The following is a 16,264-nucleotide window of genomic DNA, read 5'->3' on the forward strand; positions in this document are numbered from 1 at the left end:
TCATTATAGTGTGTATATGGTTCACTTTGAAATGTCTAAAACGTCTTATATTTGTGCACAGAGGGAGTAATACTTAAAATTGTTACCACTGCTATCTTAAAATTCAAATTTCGTAAGTAACCTGAAAAAAGAACCAAGTGCCCCACGATGCTAAAGCGCAATGTGAGGCCACAAAAACAAAGATCGGACTAATAGACAAATAGCAGCTAATTAGGCCTCGCATATTACTACAAAACCGTAAGTACCAACATATATATTTAAATAAAGGACAACGCTAGCCATTGGTTGCCCGATTCTGCACCAGAAATCGGTTGTTGTGTGCAGTCGGATTACGAAATAGCGGCAGCAAACTTCTGCATTTTCGCCCCTCGGCGAAATCAACATGCAGTTCCGGTTTCTTCAATTTGCGCCTTACCATCCCAGTATTTAACATCAAATAACCTGCCTTGGTGATTTGCAACAAAGGCAGATAGTGTTGCAACAAATTTCACCCCGCATAAAAAAACTATTACAAGCAAAAACTCTCAACATTTTAAAAATTAATGTTACAAGGAAGGTTAAACAACAACCTTTTCTGCTGCAGATTGATTTACAACAAAATCACCAACAATTTCAACAAAAATAGCAAAACAATACAACAAAAACCCACGTGTTTGCAGCTATGAAAAAATAGTTAAGCAACAAAAAAAAATGAACATTGATTAACCACTTAGCAAAAGAAAATGACACCTAACTGAGCGGAAGCCAGAAAGAAGTAAAGATAGTAGTACCTCGTCCTGCCGGCTGGGTATTGAAGCCTCTCCGATTCCCAGCCTGGTAGTGGAAGTGATTCCTGGAGTTCCTACAGAAGGAGAAAATGTAGAGATAAGCATTAACCTACAATAATAATCATAGCAAACAAAAAAATAACTGTGTGAAAAGATGAATTATGTTAAGCGCACTCCCTGCACCATCCAGTGATGGTAAGCAGCCGTGCCGCATTGATTGGCTTACCGTCTCTTGTCGTTCCGATTCCTCATTTTCCAGAGGAGAGAAGCTTCGGTTTCAAGTTGGGGATCACACGGTCCGCCTATCCACGGCCCTTCACCTGGTACAACCTCCTCGATCGGTCGTTATTGGGACCTAGACCTAGACCTTGTTCGCGGTTTCTTGTCAGAGTGCTGGCCATATACCTCCATATCGTCACCATCAGCTCTGCCCCGTGACCTCTCATGCTTAAGTCCTCTTGACTGGCTGCTCATTCTCTTGGTTATAAATTTCCTATCTTTGTCATGCTTCCTTGGAACAATAGGACGGCTATATGCAGTTTGTTGGTGCAGCCTGAGGCTGCACCCTCTCTCTTCCTCTCTCGCACAAACGAATGGAGGGAGACGATGGAGTGGAGACACAGAGTTTTTCCGGCCGGCGCACGAACACCACCGTGGGCGCACAAACACCCTACTCTCTCAGCTCACCTTACAAACAAGCAGTACATGAAGTTTTATAGCTACTCAGATGCTGGGAGCACGAACTCCACACTGCAGCCTGATCCGCATGCGCCGGCCGCGCGCACGACGTCCACGAACGCGTACGACGCGGCTCCAACAGCTAGCAACGGCCCCTACTGCATGCAGCTCTCCACGCATGTAGCTAGCTAACAAACTAAACAAATCTAACACACATATGCAAGTCAGGATTAATGCTAACACAGTTCTCTTCATGATCCTATGCTCTTGGACGAGCATTGCCTTCTTTATAATCTTGCCCAATATTTCACGCCGCTCTTCAGTTAATTCATCCTGGCCATTGATCATGAAAGCATCTTGTGTAGCTTCCTCTTTAACACGAAGACCCTCCTCCCTTTTCCAGTTCTTCACATCTTTCCAAGATATCTGGATACAAGAAATCTCCATCCAATATCTCAGGGAGAATATCTTCCTTCCATGCATCATTGGTCAATGCGTAATGCTTTTTAAGATTAGCAAAATATACAATAGCACCTCCATTCTCATTCTCAAGGTCCCTCTCAAGTTTCTTCTTTTCCTGTGAAGCAGCAATTGCTTGAGCTTCCAGGACAGCCTGACATGCAGGTAGGCCTCTCTCTCTTGTCATGAGGCTTGGACAAACAAAAACCTGTTTAAGCAGTCATTGATCTTCTTTGATTTCATCTTGATCTCCACCCTCTGCCCAAGAAGCCTCTCACACGTGGCATTTTTAACAGCCATCACACCCTAGTCTGATAAAGCTCTCATGGTCAACAGAACACCCTCTTTATTAGGATCTCCACCAGAGAGTACATCAAGCGGCTGCAAAATCAGTCTTGTTGCACACAACGACTAGAGGCTTATTCATGAACAAGAATTTTATACTGTGGAAGAGTGCAGCTTGCTGAGCAATAGTGTACCCACAAGACCCAAAGGTATCCAAGAAAAACAGCACCGCAGACCTCAAATGGGCAAGAGCATTGACACTGCACATTTCTCTATCCTCAAAAGGACGATCAAGGATACCTGGAGTGTCAATCACTTGAGAACAAAATCAAGACAATGGAGCAATTCTTAGATCATCTCCGGCAGGAAGCAAACCAATGGGCGTTGGCGAGCGGTCGTCGTTTTAGCCTTAGTGCGGAGTAATTGTTGTTCCCAAGTTTTTTTTCTTAGTTCTTTTTGAAACACTCTCAGTCGCAATGTGGTCATCCTTCTATGTGTAATCTGTGGTTGTACTTTGGCCTTTTTTTGGCCTTTCTTTCTCCTTAATATATACATGCAAGGCTTTTGCATGGTTCGAAAAAAAAAAGTTGTAATCTGCATGGCCAACAAATAGGGATTTTGCTGTGAAAGCATAAGGCTGTACATCCACATCTGCCCTTGTAACCTTGTTCATGAAAGAGCTCTTCCCAACATTTGGATAGCCACAAATCAATATAGTACGGGTGTTGTTTGGGCCTACTAATAGATGCCTATCCATGTGCTCTAGGTATGCCAAGCTAGAGTGCTACGCATTAGAACAGTACACATGCGACCTAGTGCGGCTACCTTCAAGCACTTGCACCGGTATCTCCATACTTGAGCAGCCACAGATAGTCCGATCTTTGCAAAGATATTTCTTGCGGTACTGGTCTGACCCAACGCAAGTTTGTAGTGATCATTGTTAAAGGCCAGATGAAGAAGATAACCATAGAAAGGGTGGATGTCATCCAGTCAGGGAAACTCATCAATGATGGACAGCTTTTCATAGACGTTCTGCTGGTTATACCAAACTCTACGCATATAGAACTGGCAAATGCGGCTGAAAGCATAGCCCTTGTGAACAAAAGTCGGTGTTTTGCCTATGAGTGCGGGACAGGATTATGTCAATGAAGTCCTTCCCATGAGGGACAACGGTAATCTTCTTGAAATTATACTGCACCATCTTGACGACATTAAGGTTGGCTACTTATTCCTGTAATACAAATACAAAATATCATGTGAAATCGATACACAAAAGGAAGCAATAGGGAAATTTTCCAATAGAACACAGCCAGGAGGAAATCTAGCAATCACTGGATAACCAAAATAACATCAACCTGTACCGGTTATAAGGCACTCTAGATTCATGCCCAGAATTCTCAGTTCATCCTTGTTACACATAATCTAAGCTTTCATTCAAGAATGTTAGACAAAAGGGAAACCCAGTTCTATTGTTGACAGTTCACCATGCTTTCAACACAAGTAGAATCAATTGGCATCACAACCACGAGACATCAGGCATGATACACGGCACACAATTATGACAATAAAAGGCGAGGCATATAAAACCTAGCTACCAGCAAAACAGAAACATTCTCGCATAGTGCAGCGCGACAACAACAGTTACATGCCATACTAGATGCTTCTAAATTTTTTGGAAAAAATAAAATTAAGACCATTAGCGCATTCTACGATGGATGTGCGGGCATACAAGAAAGGGCCAGATTAGGAACGAGGTAATTCACGATAGGCTAGGGCTGGCACCGATTGACAAGAAGCTAGTCCAACACCGACTAAGGTGGTTTGGGCATCTCCAACGAAGGCCTCAAGAAGCTCGAGTTAATAGTGGATTCTAAAGAGTATGGAGGAAACTAGAAGGGGTAGATGACAACCAAAGTTGACTTAGGCGAAGGCGGTAAAAAAAGACTTGAGAGATTGGAATGTACCTAAAATCTTGGCTCTTGATAGGACTGCATGGAGATCAACGATCCATGTGCCGGAATCTTAGTTTACTCTCTTTTTTTCCTTTCTATCTCCTTGTTTTGGTTTCCTTTAATTTCTATTGGGTTTCATATCTAGCCTACCCAACTTGCTTGGGAAAAAGGTTTTGATGTTGTTGTTGTAGGGCATGGGCAACGGTAGCAGTGCCAACCTGCTTCCCCAAGCCTAACACGTAGGTATTTGTCAGTAAGGCTATGGTAGAAAAAGAAAACCACCCAACGCACGTGTAGCTCCAGCGGCCTCCTTTTACATATTCCCTCTCTTGTTTCTCTTTTCCTACTTTTTTTCCAAATTCCAGACGCAGCGGTGTTGGTTCTTCTTTCACACCTTTTTCCTTCTCTCTCCAGGCTTTCTCGACCGACGATCATGCCTCCTCCGCAAGCATCACCTGTCACCTGCAAAAAATTGGCACAAATAAAATTAAGACCACACCGGCAGAAATAGTTCCAACTCCGATAGCATGGTATTTTTGAAACAAATCAAAACAATAGCAGATGGGCTATGGGATCAGTTGCATCAGCGGCGAGTACCTCATCTTGCTATCCAACGTCCTCATGTCCACCTAGTGAGCTGTAAGAAATGGTTAAACGGTACAAACAGAAAAACAGCAGCCAGATTCTATTCCAAAGATGTGTGAACATCAAACTCACCAGCTTCGAAAGAATCCACGGCAAACATGGCAGAGACAACCAATTTGCCAAAGTTAACACCAGGTGATCTCAAATTCATGCAAAGTGCAGTCTTAGAAAGAAAAACATCCAGAACCTGGAAACAAAAATGTCATCTTGGCAAACGGAATAATGTGAGACAGTCACATCAACAAAATATTTCCTCCCTTCCATGGGGGTGAGTTGGATAGCAGAGCATAAGATTCAACAAGAACACGAGCAATTTTGCCAACCAAGTCTTGTGCCACACCAACAAAAAATACCATCTCAACAATGAAAACCCTCACCCACTGTTATGAATAATAACACCACAAATCTACTACAAAATAGCCAACTGCTGGAAAGGTTGAAAATTCTGGCAGGCACATTTCTTTTCAAATACATCTGCAAACAAAGTTTACTCTACAAACTAGAGAAATGTCGCTATGTTATGCAGTCATTAGTAACTTCATGAGCTCAAAGCTAAGATGAAATTTTTTCAATCCTTCACAACTGCACAAAAATAAATTGAAGGACTCCGAATGAGACAAAGGTTTCATGAATAATATTTCATCAGGTCATGAAGAATTGTGCAGCATCATTCCAGTACTTGACATGTAGAGAATCTAGTAATGATATTAGTACACAAGAACAGAACAGCTAGAACGATAATGGAAACTAGACCGTGTCAAAATTCTGATAACTAACAACGTAGAGCAAATGTATAACCAAATTTCCACAGGCTTGGTTCATATCCAAGCCAGAACGGCCGAATTCAACAACAAAGATGCACCAACCCGTGATTGCTAACCAAAGTAGTTAGAGATTAGTTTATAGTGAACTGCAATTACACAATCATTTCATTTCCCACATTCAAATACCACTACTATCAGAGGATATTCTAATGGTACATAAACCACTTGCTAAATTTCATGAGCATCATCCTACCTCTGAGACAACATAAACATGTCTTAACTTGTCTTGCATAAGTCGCAGACAACCTAAACTTAAGCTTGTCTTGCACAGTCATAGACAACATAAACTTAACATGTCTCTTGAGTCAGAGACAACTACATGGGAAAAACACCTTAGACATACTTGGTCAACCACAGAATCTGGGCCTTGATACTCATGGAACTCAGATCACGCTCCTCAATCTTGTGCCCATCAAGATCATCATAGAGGCTATCTTCTTTCGCACCGTGATAAATGCTCTCTGCCAAGCTAAACCTATTGTTGATGATATCCATGTTGTCAAAGTCATCATCATAGGGGTATTTTCGGCAGGCCATCTTAGCAAACTCCAACTCACCCCCATGGAAGTCCATCTCGACTGGATGCACAATTCTAGTACCCATAAACTCGCAGTGAAGACACCGAATTTGTGCTGTCAACACATGATGTAATTAATAAGAATTAGTGGTTGCCGCATAAATTGTATGTGAGTAAAGAAATGTAAAGAATGAAGGAACTGCGACTTTCTAGTTTCACCATGCAAGGATCCATATAGAATATAAATGAGTATGGTGGTTCTATCACACTCGCTATCGCTAATGCCGGTTTACACTTCAAGGGGTATGGAAAACTAGCGCTCATGTAACCAGGGAGTAGCAGGAAGCCAGGAACAGCCATGCATCATGCTTGATGTTCCTCAGTGCATACGAATGTGAGGCAAATCATTTTGAGTTGTTGCAATGACATAATTGCTTTACCTAGTACTCCCTCTGTTCACTAATATAAGATGTTTTAGCTTTTAGTGGATTCATCTATTTTGGTAGGTATCTCGTCTACTCTTAGTGTGTAGATTCACTTATTATGATGTGTATCTAGCTCACTTTAAAATGTGCAAAACGTCTTATATTTGTGAACAGAGGGAGTAGTATATAAACAACGTAACCAAAATGCCATTGACTAGCATACAAGAAGCATATTGGACAATAGAATAAGCAATGAACTGTCACATCGTTCTGTACAGTCTGTCACAATATATGCTGCACATGATATTTTCTGAAATGCCAGCACAACCATAGAGTCCAGGTGTTCTTGACACTGAGTTTTTGAATACAAGTATAGCTTCTACGATGAATGCTTACGGAAGTATGGTAATGCAGATGTTTGGAAGTACTTCACGGATTTGTTGGATTATCTGCTCTCACGGCTCTTTGATTATTTGCCTCTCACAGTACTTGTAGAAAACTAGGTCTATTTTTTCCCCAGATGGTTGGTTTGCTCTGTTAATATAGACATAGAATTTCTTTCCATGTATGTCTGGTCAAAGAGGAAAATGCATTTTGTAGGTATATTGCCTCCATGGTGGTCTTTCTGTCATTGGATATGTTGGACAACACTGTTCTCTTGACCGCGTACAACAGGTATGTATGGTTTTATCATGAACTTTGAGCTGGTGCCTAATGGTGAATCATTTTATACTTGCAGTTTGTTGATTTAAAACTACTTCATAGAAAATGCTTGCCGTTTCTGGGAGTTAATGATGGCTCTTGAACAGAACCATCTGTCTTAGATTTTTGAAGCAAATATGTAGAGATCACAATCGATCATCACGCTCGAGCAAAGGAGAATGTTTGCGGTTTCCCTTTTCTGCCATTGAATGTGAGTTCACAATTTTATCTTGCATATATGCAGGGCACACATGGCATTCAAGAACAATCATCTGATAGGGTTAACTTTCATGAATGTACAGTCAATATCTCGAGAAATACTAACTATACAGAATGGGTGTTCTAAGAAGATACGATATTTCACCAAGATGCAATATGTACTGTGGGAAATCGACCAAGAAATTAAGAAAACCAGAAAATTCTGGATTTTAAGACTGAGTTATGTTGTTCTCAACTAGTTGCAGTTATGTAGTCTTAAGCTAAACTAGTTGTAGTTATGTGGTCCAGTTTTTGCAGACAGTGACTGAAAACTGAAACCTGCAAACGTAAGTGACTTAATATTAAAACCAGCAGTATGTTTGCAGGTTGCTACACAATTTGTTTGTATATATTGTTTATAGTCCATCAAGTTGACCTTATTGCACCTTCAGTTTTAAGAATTAATGAATTCTTGTCCTGTGCAGAACATAGGTTCTATATTCAGCAATTTAGTCAACTCTTAATTAATGTTTTTCTTCAAAATGGATATAGATCCCACAAGAAGGACCCATGTGTGATCTTTCGTGGTCTGACCTGGAATCCCGGATGACTGATGCGGATGGATGAGGGATATCGCCAAGAGGAGCAGTGTACACATTTGGGAAAGATATTGCTCAACAATTCAACCATACAAATGAACTTAGCCTTATTTCAAGGGCCCATCAAGTTCTGATGGAACGGTTCAATTGGATTCTGGTTGGTATCCACTGTATTTGATTTCAGCTCGTCTGATCATTTACGCGCCATGGTTTTATACCAGTTTTTTATTAGCATTTTACAATGAGGACAACCATTTGAAAAAAAAAACTCCTAATCATAAAACAAGAACTCATATTGTCATAAGCATATAACTATATAACTAAGGGATAAACGCTTGAATTGTTTATGTATAAAAATGATGCATGGGCTTGAGATAAAAAAAAAGGTGCAGTGCAACATGATGTGTCGGTGAATCATCCAGCTATATGTTGATCACTTTGTCACGTGCTTTACTGAAATTTTTGACTTCACTAACCTATAAACATGGAGATATTCAAGTAAAGGCATTCATTTCTTATCTTTGACAGAAAAAAATTCTCGAACAATTTTATTTTTAGTAAGGACTCTGGCGGAGTAATAAAACCCAATCAAGTGTTTACTTGTGGTTAAGATGCATAATGGTGGTTGAGGTGCGGTATATAACAACTAGTTACATGCAACAAGATATAATGAGTAGATGAGAGTCGAGAAAATATTGGTTATAGCAAACCAGCACATGGCATAGGAAGAGATATTCAAGTAACAGCATTCATTTCTTATCTTTGACAGTGAATTTTTATGGAACAATTTTATTTTTTAGTAAGGACTGACGGAGTAATAAAACGCAATCAAGTGTTTACTTGTGGTAAAGATGCATCATGGTGGTCGAGACGCTGTATACAACAGCTAGTTACATGCAACAAGATATAATGAGTAGATGAGAGTCAAGACAATATTGGCATAGGGTTGGTTATAGCAAACCAGCACATGGCAGAGGAAGAGATATTCAAGTAACGGGATTCATTTCTTATCTTTGACAGTGAATTTTTATCGAACAATTTTATTTTTAGTAAGGACTGACAGAATAATAAAGCACAATCAAGTGTTTACTTGTGGTAAAGATGCATCATAGTGGTTGAGACGGCTGTATATATGTAACAGCTAGTTACATGCAACAAGATATAATGAGTAGATGAGAGTCAAGAAAATATTGGCCTAGGGTTGGTTATAGCATACCAGCACATGGCAGAGGAAAAGGCAGAGGCCAACAGAAGGATGTGTCTTCATAACCATAGCTAATTTCAGCAAAGAACAAAATTGGAACTCCATCACCACATGGGCTTTTGGGAGTAGCCATGAAGTTGACATGAGAGCGGTGAGTGGGGTAACAACCACGAGGAGGAGGACCGGAGGAAGAGCAGGAGACCCGGTCATTCACGCCACAAATCATATGAAGCTCGAATTTGGGATCCTGAAATAGAACAACTGGTGAGCATAGGCCAGCAATACAGGAAGAGATGTTAGCAATAACCAACAACAAGCAAACCAAACCTACCCCATTTGGCATCTGTTCATATGCATTCAACAGGGCATTGACCTTTTTGGAGATTCTAGTGTGCACATCTGCTAGGTGTGCATGGCGGTAACCTTTTAGGGTGGGTAGGGTAAGTGCCGTCGTCTCACCAGAGGGGGGTTCAGGACATAGCAACACCGCAAGCCGTTGAACATCTTGAGAGGAGAGCTTCATAGAGCCCTGCAGCAGAGACATGGCAGACCCGAGCATAGCCTTACACGAAGTGAGAAGCTTTACTTGGGCGTCTGGGTTGGGGTGACAGGCTGCCTTGGCGGCGGCAAGGAAGCCATCCTGGACACTGGTGTTGGGTCCGCACCCTATTAAGGAGACGGCAGAATCGAAGTTGATATCAGCAACCACAAGGTTGGCATCTGCCTCGAGCAGGCAGCGAACAGCTTGTTGGAAAGTGAAGAAATGATAGCGTGTGCAGAAGAAGGAGGCCAAGCCATAGACAGAGCGGTTCTCCATCCGATGGAGGCTCTCTGTGCCGATGATATCCAGGTCGAGTGTCTTGGCAGGTGGGAACGCAGCGTCGTACCAGATGGTGTTGATGATGATGTTGGAGACAGGATCAAACGGGCCATAGCAGTAGCCTGCTGACATAGGCATCCCAAATGGGCCTGCCGAATATAGTACCCGGGGTTTATTGAAGGCCCACTACCCGAAGAATAAGAAGATTCGGGAGCCCAAGATGCGTTTAAGGAAGAAATAGAGTTGTAATAGGAAGTGTTACTTGTAATCTGGCGGGATGAGTTAGAAACCGTCCCGAACTCTGTAAACTTGTACAACACGAATCCTTCGACTCCACCTCCTATATAAAGGGGGAGTCGAGGGACGAAGAATCAATCGAATCATTGTCTGCAAACCCTAGTTTTCACAATCGTCGAGTACTTTTCGGCTGAAACCTTCGAGATCTACTTACCCTCTACTTCTAACTAAACCCTAGCCTACAATCCATAGGCATTGACAAGTTAATCCCTTGTCAATTGGCGCCGTCTGTGGGAATTAGAGGCGTAAGGAGCTGATCTCGATGGCACGCTCAAGATCTTCGACATCGTCAACCGCAAGCAACACAATGGATCGAGGTAAACAGATCGCTACTGGTCTTGTCGATTTGTTCCTCACCCCACCCTCCCGTTTGATGCATATGCGTATCTGGCGGAGCCCATGGAGATGACGTTCGGAAGGTTCCACTTTCGCGTCGAGAAGGAAGGATCGTATCGTGTCGAGATTCCGATTTCGTCGGAATCATCAGTGGCCGATTCCGATTTTTCAAGCTATACATCGTCAAACGAATCAGGAGAAGAAGAAACCTCGGCGACACGCTACGTCAGCATCAGAGCAAGAGAGAAACTCGCCAAGATCTTCAACGACATGTCGTTTGAGTCATCTGCGGATTCATATATAAGCGATGGTTCAAGCAATGTCGACAGTTACGACTTCATCGACAAATCTTTGACAGTGGGCAAGGTCTTCATCAATCTCAACGACGATGTCACCAAACCCAACATAGATCTGAGTACCAAGTATCATCAGATTTACGCCATTGAAAATCAAGAAGAGACATCTGAGGCTTTCGACAGTTTGGGAAATCCATACGTCGATCCCTCCAATCTGCGACAAGGCTTGGGCAACAAATACGTCGGGCCAGAGCCGCGAGATAGAGTTCAACTTTCACAAGCAGCGTGGGACAGAGCTGCGAGAGCTATGAACGGCACAGAACCAATGGCTACCACAGCCACACCAGAAGAATTGCAAGCATATCAATATAGGCTCGCACGAGCTGCCAGGGAATTGGAAAAACAGACAGCTGAGTTGAACAGGAGAAAGGAGGCAGCTTCTGCATCCAGCAGGAGAAGGGCAGATTTAAGTCGACAATCTAGAACTACGGGTGATAGCCATCGGGAGGCGCGGAACAGAGCAAGATCAAGGCTGCAACACATACCCGAGGCGTAAAGAGAACACTTGGTTCAAAACCTCGACATGTCCTTTATGTCGATAGATACAAGAGGAAACATCATCCCTAAGACACCGGAGGCTGGGTATATGGCGACACATGCTTTTATCCTTGCATCTAAACCACCTCCGGGTGACCCAAGGGAAACAACTGTACAATATGGCGGTAGCAGGAGTTGGAGCTATGGGGACAGCGTTTATATCAACGCCTCCCGAAGGAGTGGCAAGGCAAAATAGTCCGCGACCCGCAGCAACAGCGGCAAGACCCGAAGGGCCAAGTGGAGCAAGAGACACAAAGAAGCACAAGCAAGAGTCGACAGAGCGCGGCAAAGCGAAGGGATCATCGGCAATCCCCGTAACTTAACGACGAAGATATGTGCGGCTTACCATGCTTCACGAGGAGAGTCCGAAAAACGCGAGTCCCCTCAGGATTCAAGTTACCCGATAATTTCAAGAAATTCGACGGCCTTCAAGATCCAGAGGATTGGCTAGTCGACTATCTGGAGACGGTGAAGCGGACAGGCGGGACTAGGGCAACGGCCATGCGAAGCATCCTGGTGCACCCGAGTGGTGCCGCACGATCATGGATAAAGAAACTCGCTCCAGGATCCATCGACAAATGGGAAAGTTTCGAGGACGTGTTCGTCAAGAACTTCAGATCCACGTGCAAAAAACCCGCATCGTTAGAGGAGTTGAGAGCGTGTCGACAAAAGCCGATGAGCCAATGAGAAAGTACATCCAGAGGTGGAATATCATCAAAAACTCGGCGAAAACATATCTCGACGAGAGAGCAATAGATGCGTTTGTCGCAGGAGTCGCGTGGAGACTTTGTCGAGGATTTGGGAAGGACCAATCCAAGGACAGTATCCGCGTTGATGGAGATAGCAAATAAATGGGCAGATGGAGAAGACGCTGTCCACAACAAACGACACAGTCGCCGTAGGAGGACCGTGGTCGAAACTATCAACCGAGGCGAAGATTTCCTCGGACGTACCAGAACTACGACGCCCCAGGACAAATTTCGGCAGGATTTCGGACAAATACAGGAGGCAACAGAGATGATTACCAGAGAAGCAGTGAACAGCGAGGTGATAATAGGGATGATTCACGCAACAGGCAAAATAGTGGGCCGAGGTTTCCAAGACCTTTCGTGTCCCCCGAGGAAATGCTGAACGGACCGTGCCAGATGCACTTCTTCCTCGACAAAGAACGGGAAAAGACGGTCAGGGGCACCTACAGAAGATCGTCGAAATTTTCAGGCAATGTTCAGATACGCAGAAAATGCTCACGCTCGAGCAGCACAGAGAAACCCTCGGGAGCCTAGGAGCGAGGTTCATCTACCGCCACCTCCCGCGATTACAGAGGACAATCGACACCAGCTAAGAATAGCGGCAGCACCTGCACCACCACCCTATGTTGATCCTAACTCCAACGGAGCAGTGTTGATGATTCAGAAAGGAAGGCCGTCCAATAGAGCTCAAAAAGTAATCTCACGACAGGTGTTTATGGCAGAGAAAATGCCTCCACCAACAGTTGAATACCTTAATTGGTCAGGACAAGATATCGGCTTCACAATAGCAGATCATCCGCAGCAAGTTCCTCGACCAGGGCAGTCAGCACTTATTCTGCCAGCAGTTATCGCAGGATTTGATGTCTCTCGAGTGTTCATAGACGGCGGCAGCAGCTTGAACCTGATGTATGCAGATACATTGAGGAAGATGAACATATCCTTAGCAAACTTGAAACCAACAGACACAAGGTTCCACGGCATCACACCAGAGAAACCAAGTTATCCATTGGGAAAAATCAATCTCGATGTTCAATTTGGGACCCGAGAAAATTATAGAATCGAGAAGCTCGAATTTGAAGTCGTGGATTTTCCATCACAATACCACGCTCTGTTGGGACGACCAGCATATGCTAGATTTATGGCAGTACCACACTATACATACCTGTTGTGGAGGTTGCCCGGACCAAGAGGACCAATCACAGTCAAGGGAAGCTTTGCCTTAGCCGATAAGTGCGACAAGGATTTTCACAGGTTGGCAGAAACTTTCGGGATGCAAGCCGAGTACTTGGCGTCAAAAAGCATGACTGATTACGACGCATCGACAGTACTGGAAGGCCAAATAAAGAATCAACTTTCAACACAGAGAAAAATTCTAAGGAGGTGCAGATTCACCCGACAGATCCAAAAAAGACGACATCTATCGCAAACGATATGGATATCGCATAGGAAAGCGCGCTCGTCAAGTTCCTCCGTGAGAACTGGAAAATCTTTGCATGGTGTCCAGCTGACATGCCAGGAGTACCTGTGGAACTTGCCGAGCACCACCTAAATTTGGATCCAACAAATAAACCAATCGAGACAACCTTTGCGGCGTTTTTCGGAACCAAACCGCAAAGCCATGCTTTCGTAAATAAATCGACTCGAAGAAGCTGGTTTTATCAGAGAAATATCTCTGAAGCCACATGGGTAGCTAACCCAGTTGATGGTGCCGAAGAAAACACGACAGTCCTTCGCATGTGCGTCGACTTTACGTGTCTCAATAAACATTGTCCTAAGGATCACTTTCCCCTCCCAAGGATCGATCAAATTATCGACTCCACGGCAGGTTGCGAACGTCTTTCCTTCTTGGATGCATACTCTGGTTATAACCAGATCAGATTAAAAGAAGATGATGAAGCCAAGACAGCGTTTATTACACCTTACGGCGTGTTTTGCTACAAGACAATGCCCTTTGGTCTAAAAAATGCGGGAGCAACATATCAGAGGATGATGCAGAAGTGTTTAGCAACACAGATCGGGAAAAACGTGCAAGTATACATCGATGATGTCGTCATAACATCAAAAAAGGGGACAACATTGATCGAGGATCTCAAAGAAACTTTTGACAACCTCGACAAATTCTGCCTCAAACTGAACCCGACGAAGTGTTCTTTTGGCGTCCCAGCAGGAGAACTTCTGGGGTTTCTAGTTTCAGCAAGAGGGATTGAAGCAAATCCCGACAAAATACAAGCCATAGTAACAATGAGAAAGCCAACAAAGTTGAAAGAAATACAGCAGCTAACTGGGCGAGTCGCAGCTTTGAGCAGGTTCGTCGCCAGGTTAGGAGAAAAAGCGTTACCATTTTATGCGGCGATAAAACAAGGAGATAAATTCCGGTGGAACGAAGAGGCCGACGAGCTTTCGAGGATCCGGGCGAAAAATCTCGACACCACCAATCCTGGTGGCTCCAAAGGAAAAGGAACCTCTCCTGCTGTACATTGCAGCCACGCCCCAAGTGGTTAGCACAGTATTAGTTGTCGAAAGAGAAGAAGAAGGGAAAATCCATGGAGTGCAGCGGCCAGTATACTTCGTGAGCGAAGTCTTGTCACCTTCAAAACAAAGGTACCCTCAGTACCAAAAGCTAGCATATGGAGTGTTCACGACAAAGACGAAAATTGCGCCACTATTTTTCGGCACACCCGATCATAGTGGTCAACGAAGCTCCCTTATCAAATATACCGAATAACCCGAAGCTACGGGTCGTGTCTCCCTTTGGGGAATAGGACTTTCCCCTCGGGACATCTCGTAGGAGTCAAGAAAAGCAATAAAGTCGCAAATACCGCGGACTTCATCGCAGAATGGATGGAGTTGCAAAATACAGGACCTCCAGATTTATCGAGAACTTGGACCATGAACTTTGATGGGTCCAAGAGACTAGAAGGAGCTGGCGCAGGAGTAGTACTCATATCACCTGAAGGCGACAAATTGAAGTACATCCTCCGGATGACGTTCCTTAACGCATCTAACAATGAAGCAGAATATGAGGCCCTCATACACGGGATGAAGATGGCGAAAGCACAACGGAGCAACTCGATTAAAAATCTTTGGCGACTCACAGTTGGTGGCTCAGCAAGTTATGAACCAATGTGATGCAATCAATGATAGCATGATGGCATACAAGGAGGTGTACAACGAGCTTGAGAAGTTATTCGATGGATGCGAAGTAAATCATATTAGCAGGTTGAGCAACGACGAAGCCGACGTTCTTGCAAACATCGGGTCACAGTGCCTTCCAGTCCCGCCAGGTGTATTCAGGGGAAGAGATAACAGAGAGATCCACTAAGCCAACAAAGTCAAAAAGAAGGAGAAGAAACCCTCGGGGCTGCCAAGGAAAAGCAAGAGGACGAAGAAGAGGATCAGGACTTGGTCATGGTGATACAGATACCGTGGATGCAGCCGTACATATCATACATCATGAGGAAAGAAATACCCGATGATCCAGTTGAAGCAAGGCGAGTAATTCGACGCTCCAAAGCTTTTACGGTGGTCAAGGGAGAATTGTATAAGCGAAGTATTTCAGGCGTTTTGCAAAGGTGCGTTACACCCGAAGAAGGAAGAATAATCCTGAAGGATGTACACGAAGGAATATGTGGCCACCACGCAAGTAGTCGAGCTATCGCAGCCAAGGTTTTTCGGGCAGGATTCTACTTGGTTGACAGCAATCGAGGACGCCAAGGACATAGTAAGAACTTGCGACGCATGTCAAAGGTTCGCCGCAAAACCTCACTCTCCGGCGGCAGAGCTAGCACCAATACCATTGTCTTGGCCCTTTGCTCAATGGGGACTTGATATGGTGGGTAAGTTACACAAATCCTGGCCAGGAGGAAAGGAGTACATGCTAGTAGCTGTCGATAAGTTTACAAAGTGGATAGAAG

General features: G+C 43.8%; 1 protein-coding gene and 1 pseudogene across 1 annotated transcript; both read right to left on the minus strand.

The window, feature by feature from the left end:
• Positions 1 to 1,015: 1,015 nt before the first annotated feature.
• Positions 1,016 to 3,390, minus strand: LOC127294695 (nucleolar GTP-binding protein 1-like; annotated as a pseudogene).
• A 2,284-nt stretch (positions 3,391 to 5,674) lies between these two features.
• On the minus strand, positions 5,675 to 10,213 carry LOC127294693 (uncharacterized). Its single transcript, XM_051324561.2, has 3 exons — positions 9,587 to 10,213; positions 9,268 to 9,502; positions 5,675 to 6,242 (listed from the first exon to the last, which is right to left on the minus strand). The coding sequence occupies exons 1-3, from the start codon at positions 10,211 to 10,213 to the stop codon at positions 5,944 to 5,946; spliced, it is 1,161 nt and encodes a 386-aa protein (XP_051180521.2). The 3' UTR covers positions 5,675 to 5,943.
• Positions 10,214 to 16,264: the final 6,051 nt, after the last annotated feature.

This window comes from Lolium perenne, chromosome 4, assembly GCF_019359855.2.
Source record: "Lolium perenne isolate Kyuss_39 chromosome 4, Kyuss_2.0, whole genome shotgun sequence".
Taxonomy (NCBI): Eukaryota; Viridiplantae; Streptophyta; class Magnoliopsida; order Poales; family Poaceae; genus Lolium; species Lolium perenne.

Bases quoted from the DNA above. Each gene is read 5' to 3' on its own strand.
- LOC127294693 (XM_051324561.2), bottom strand. From the start codon at position 10,213: ATGCCTATGTCAGCAGGCTACTGCTATGGCCCGTTTGATCCTGTCTCC. The intron at 9,503-9,586 runs GTAGGTTTGGTT...GTTCTATTTCAG, and splicing joins ATGAACAGATGCCAAATGGG to GATCCCAAATTCGAGCTTCA. The intron at 6,243-9,267 runs GTATGCTATAAC...ATGTGTTGACAG, and splicing joins TTTTCCTCTGCCATGTGCTG to CACAAATTCGGTGTCTTCAC.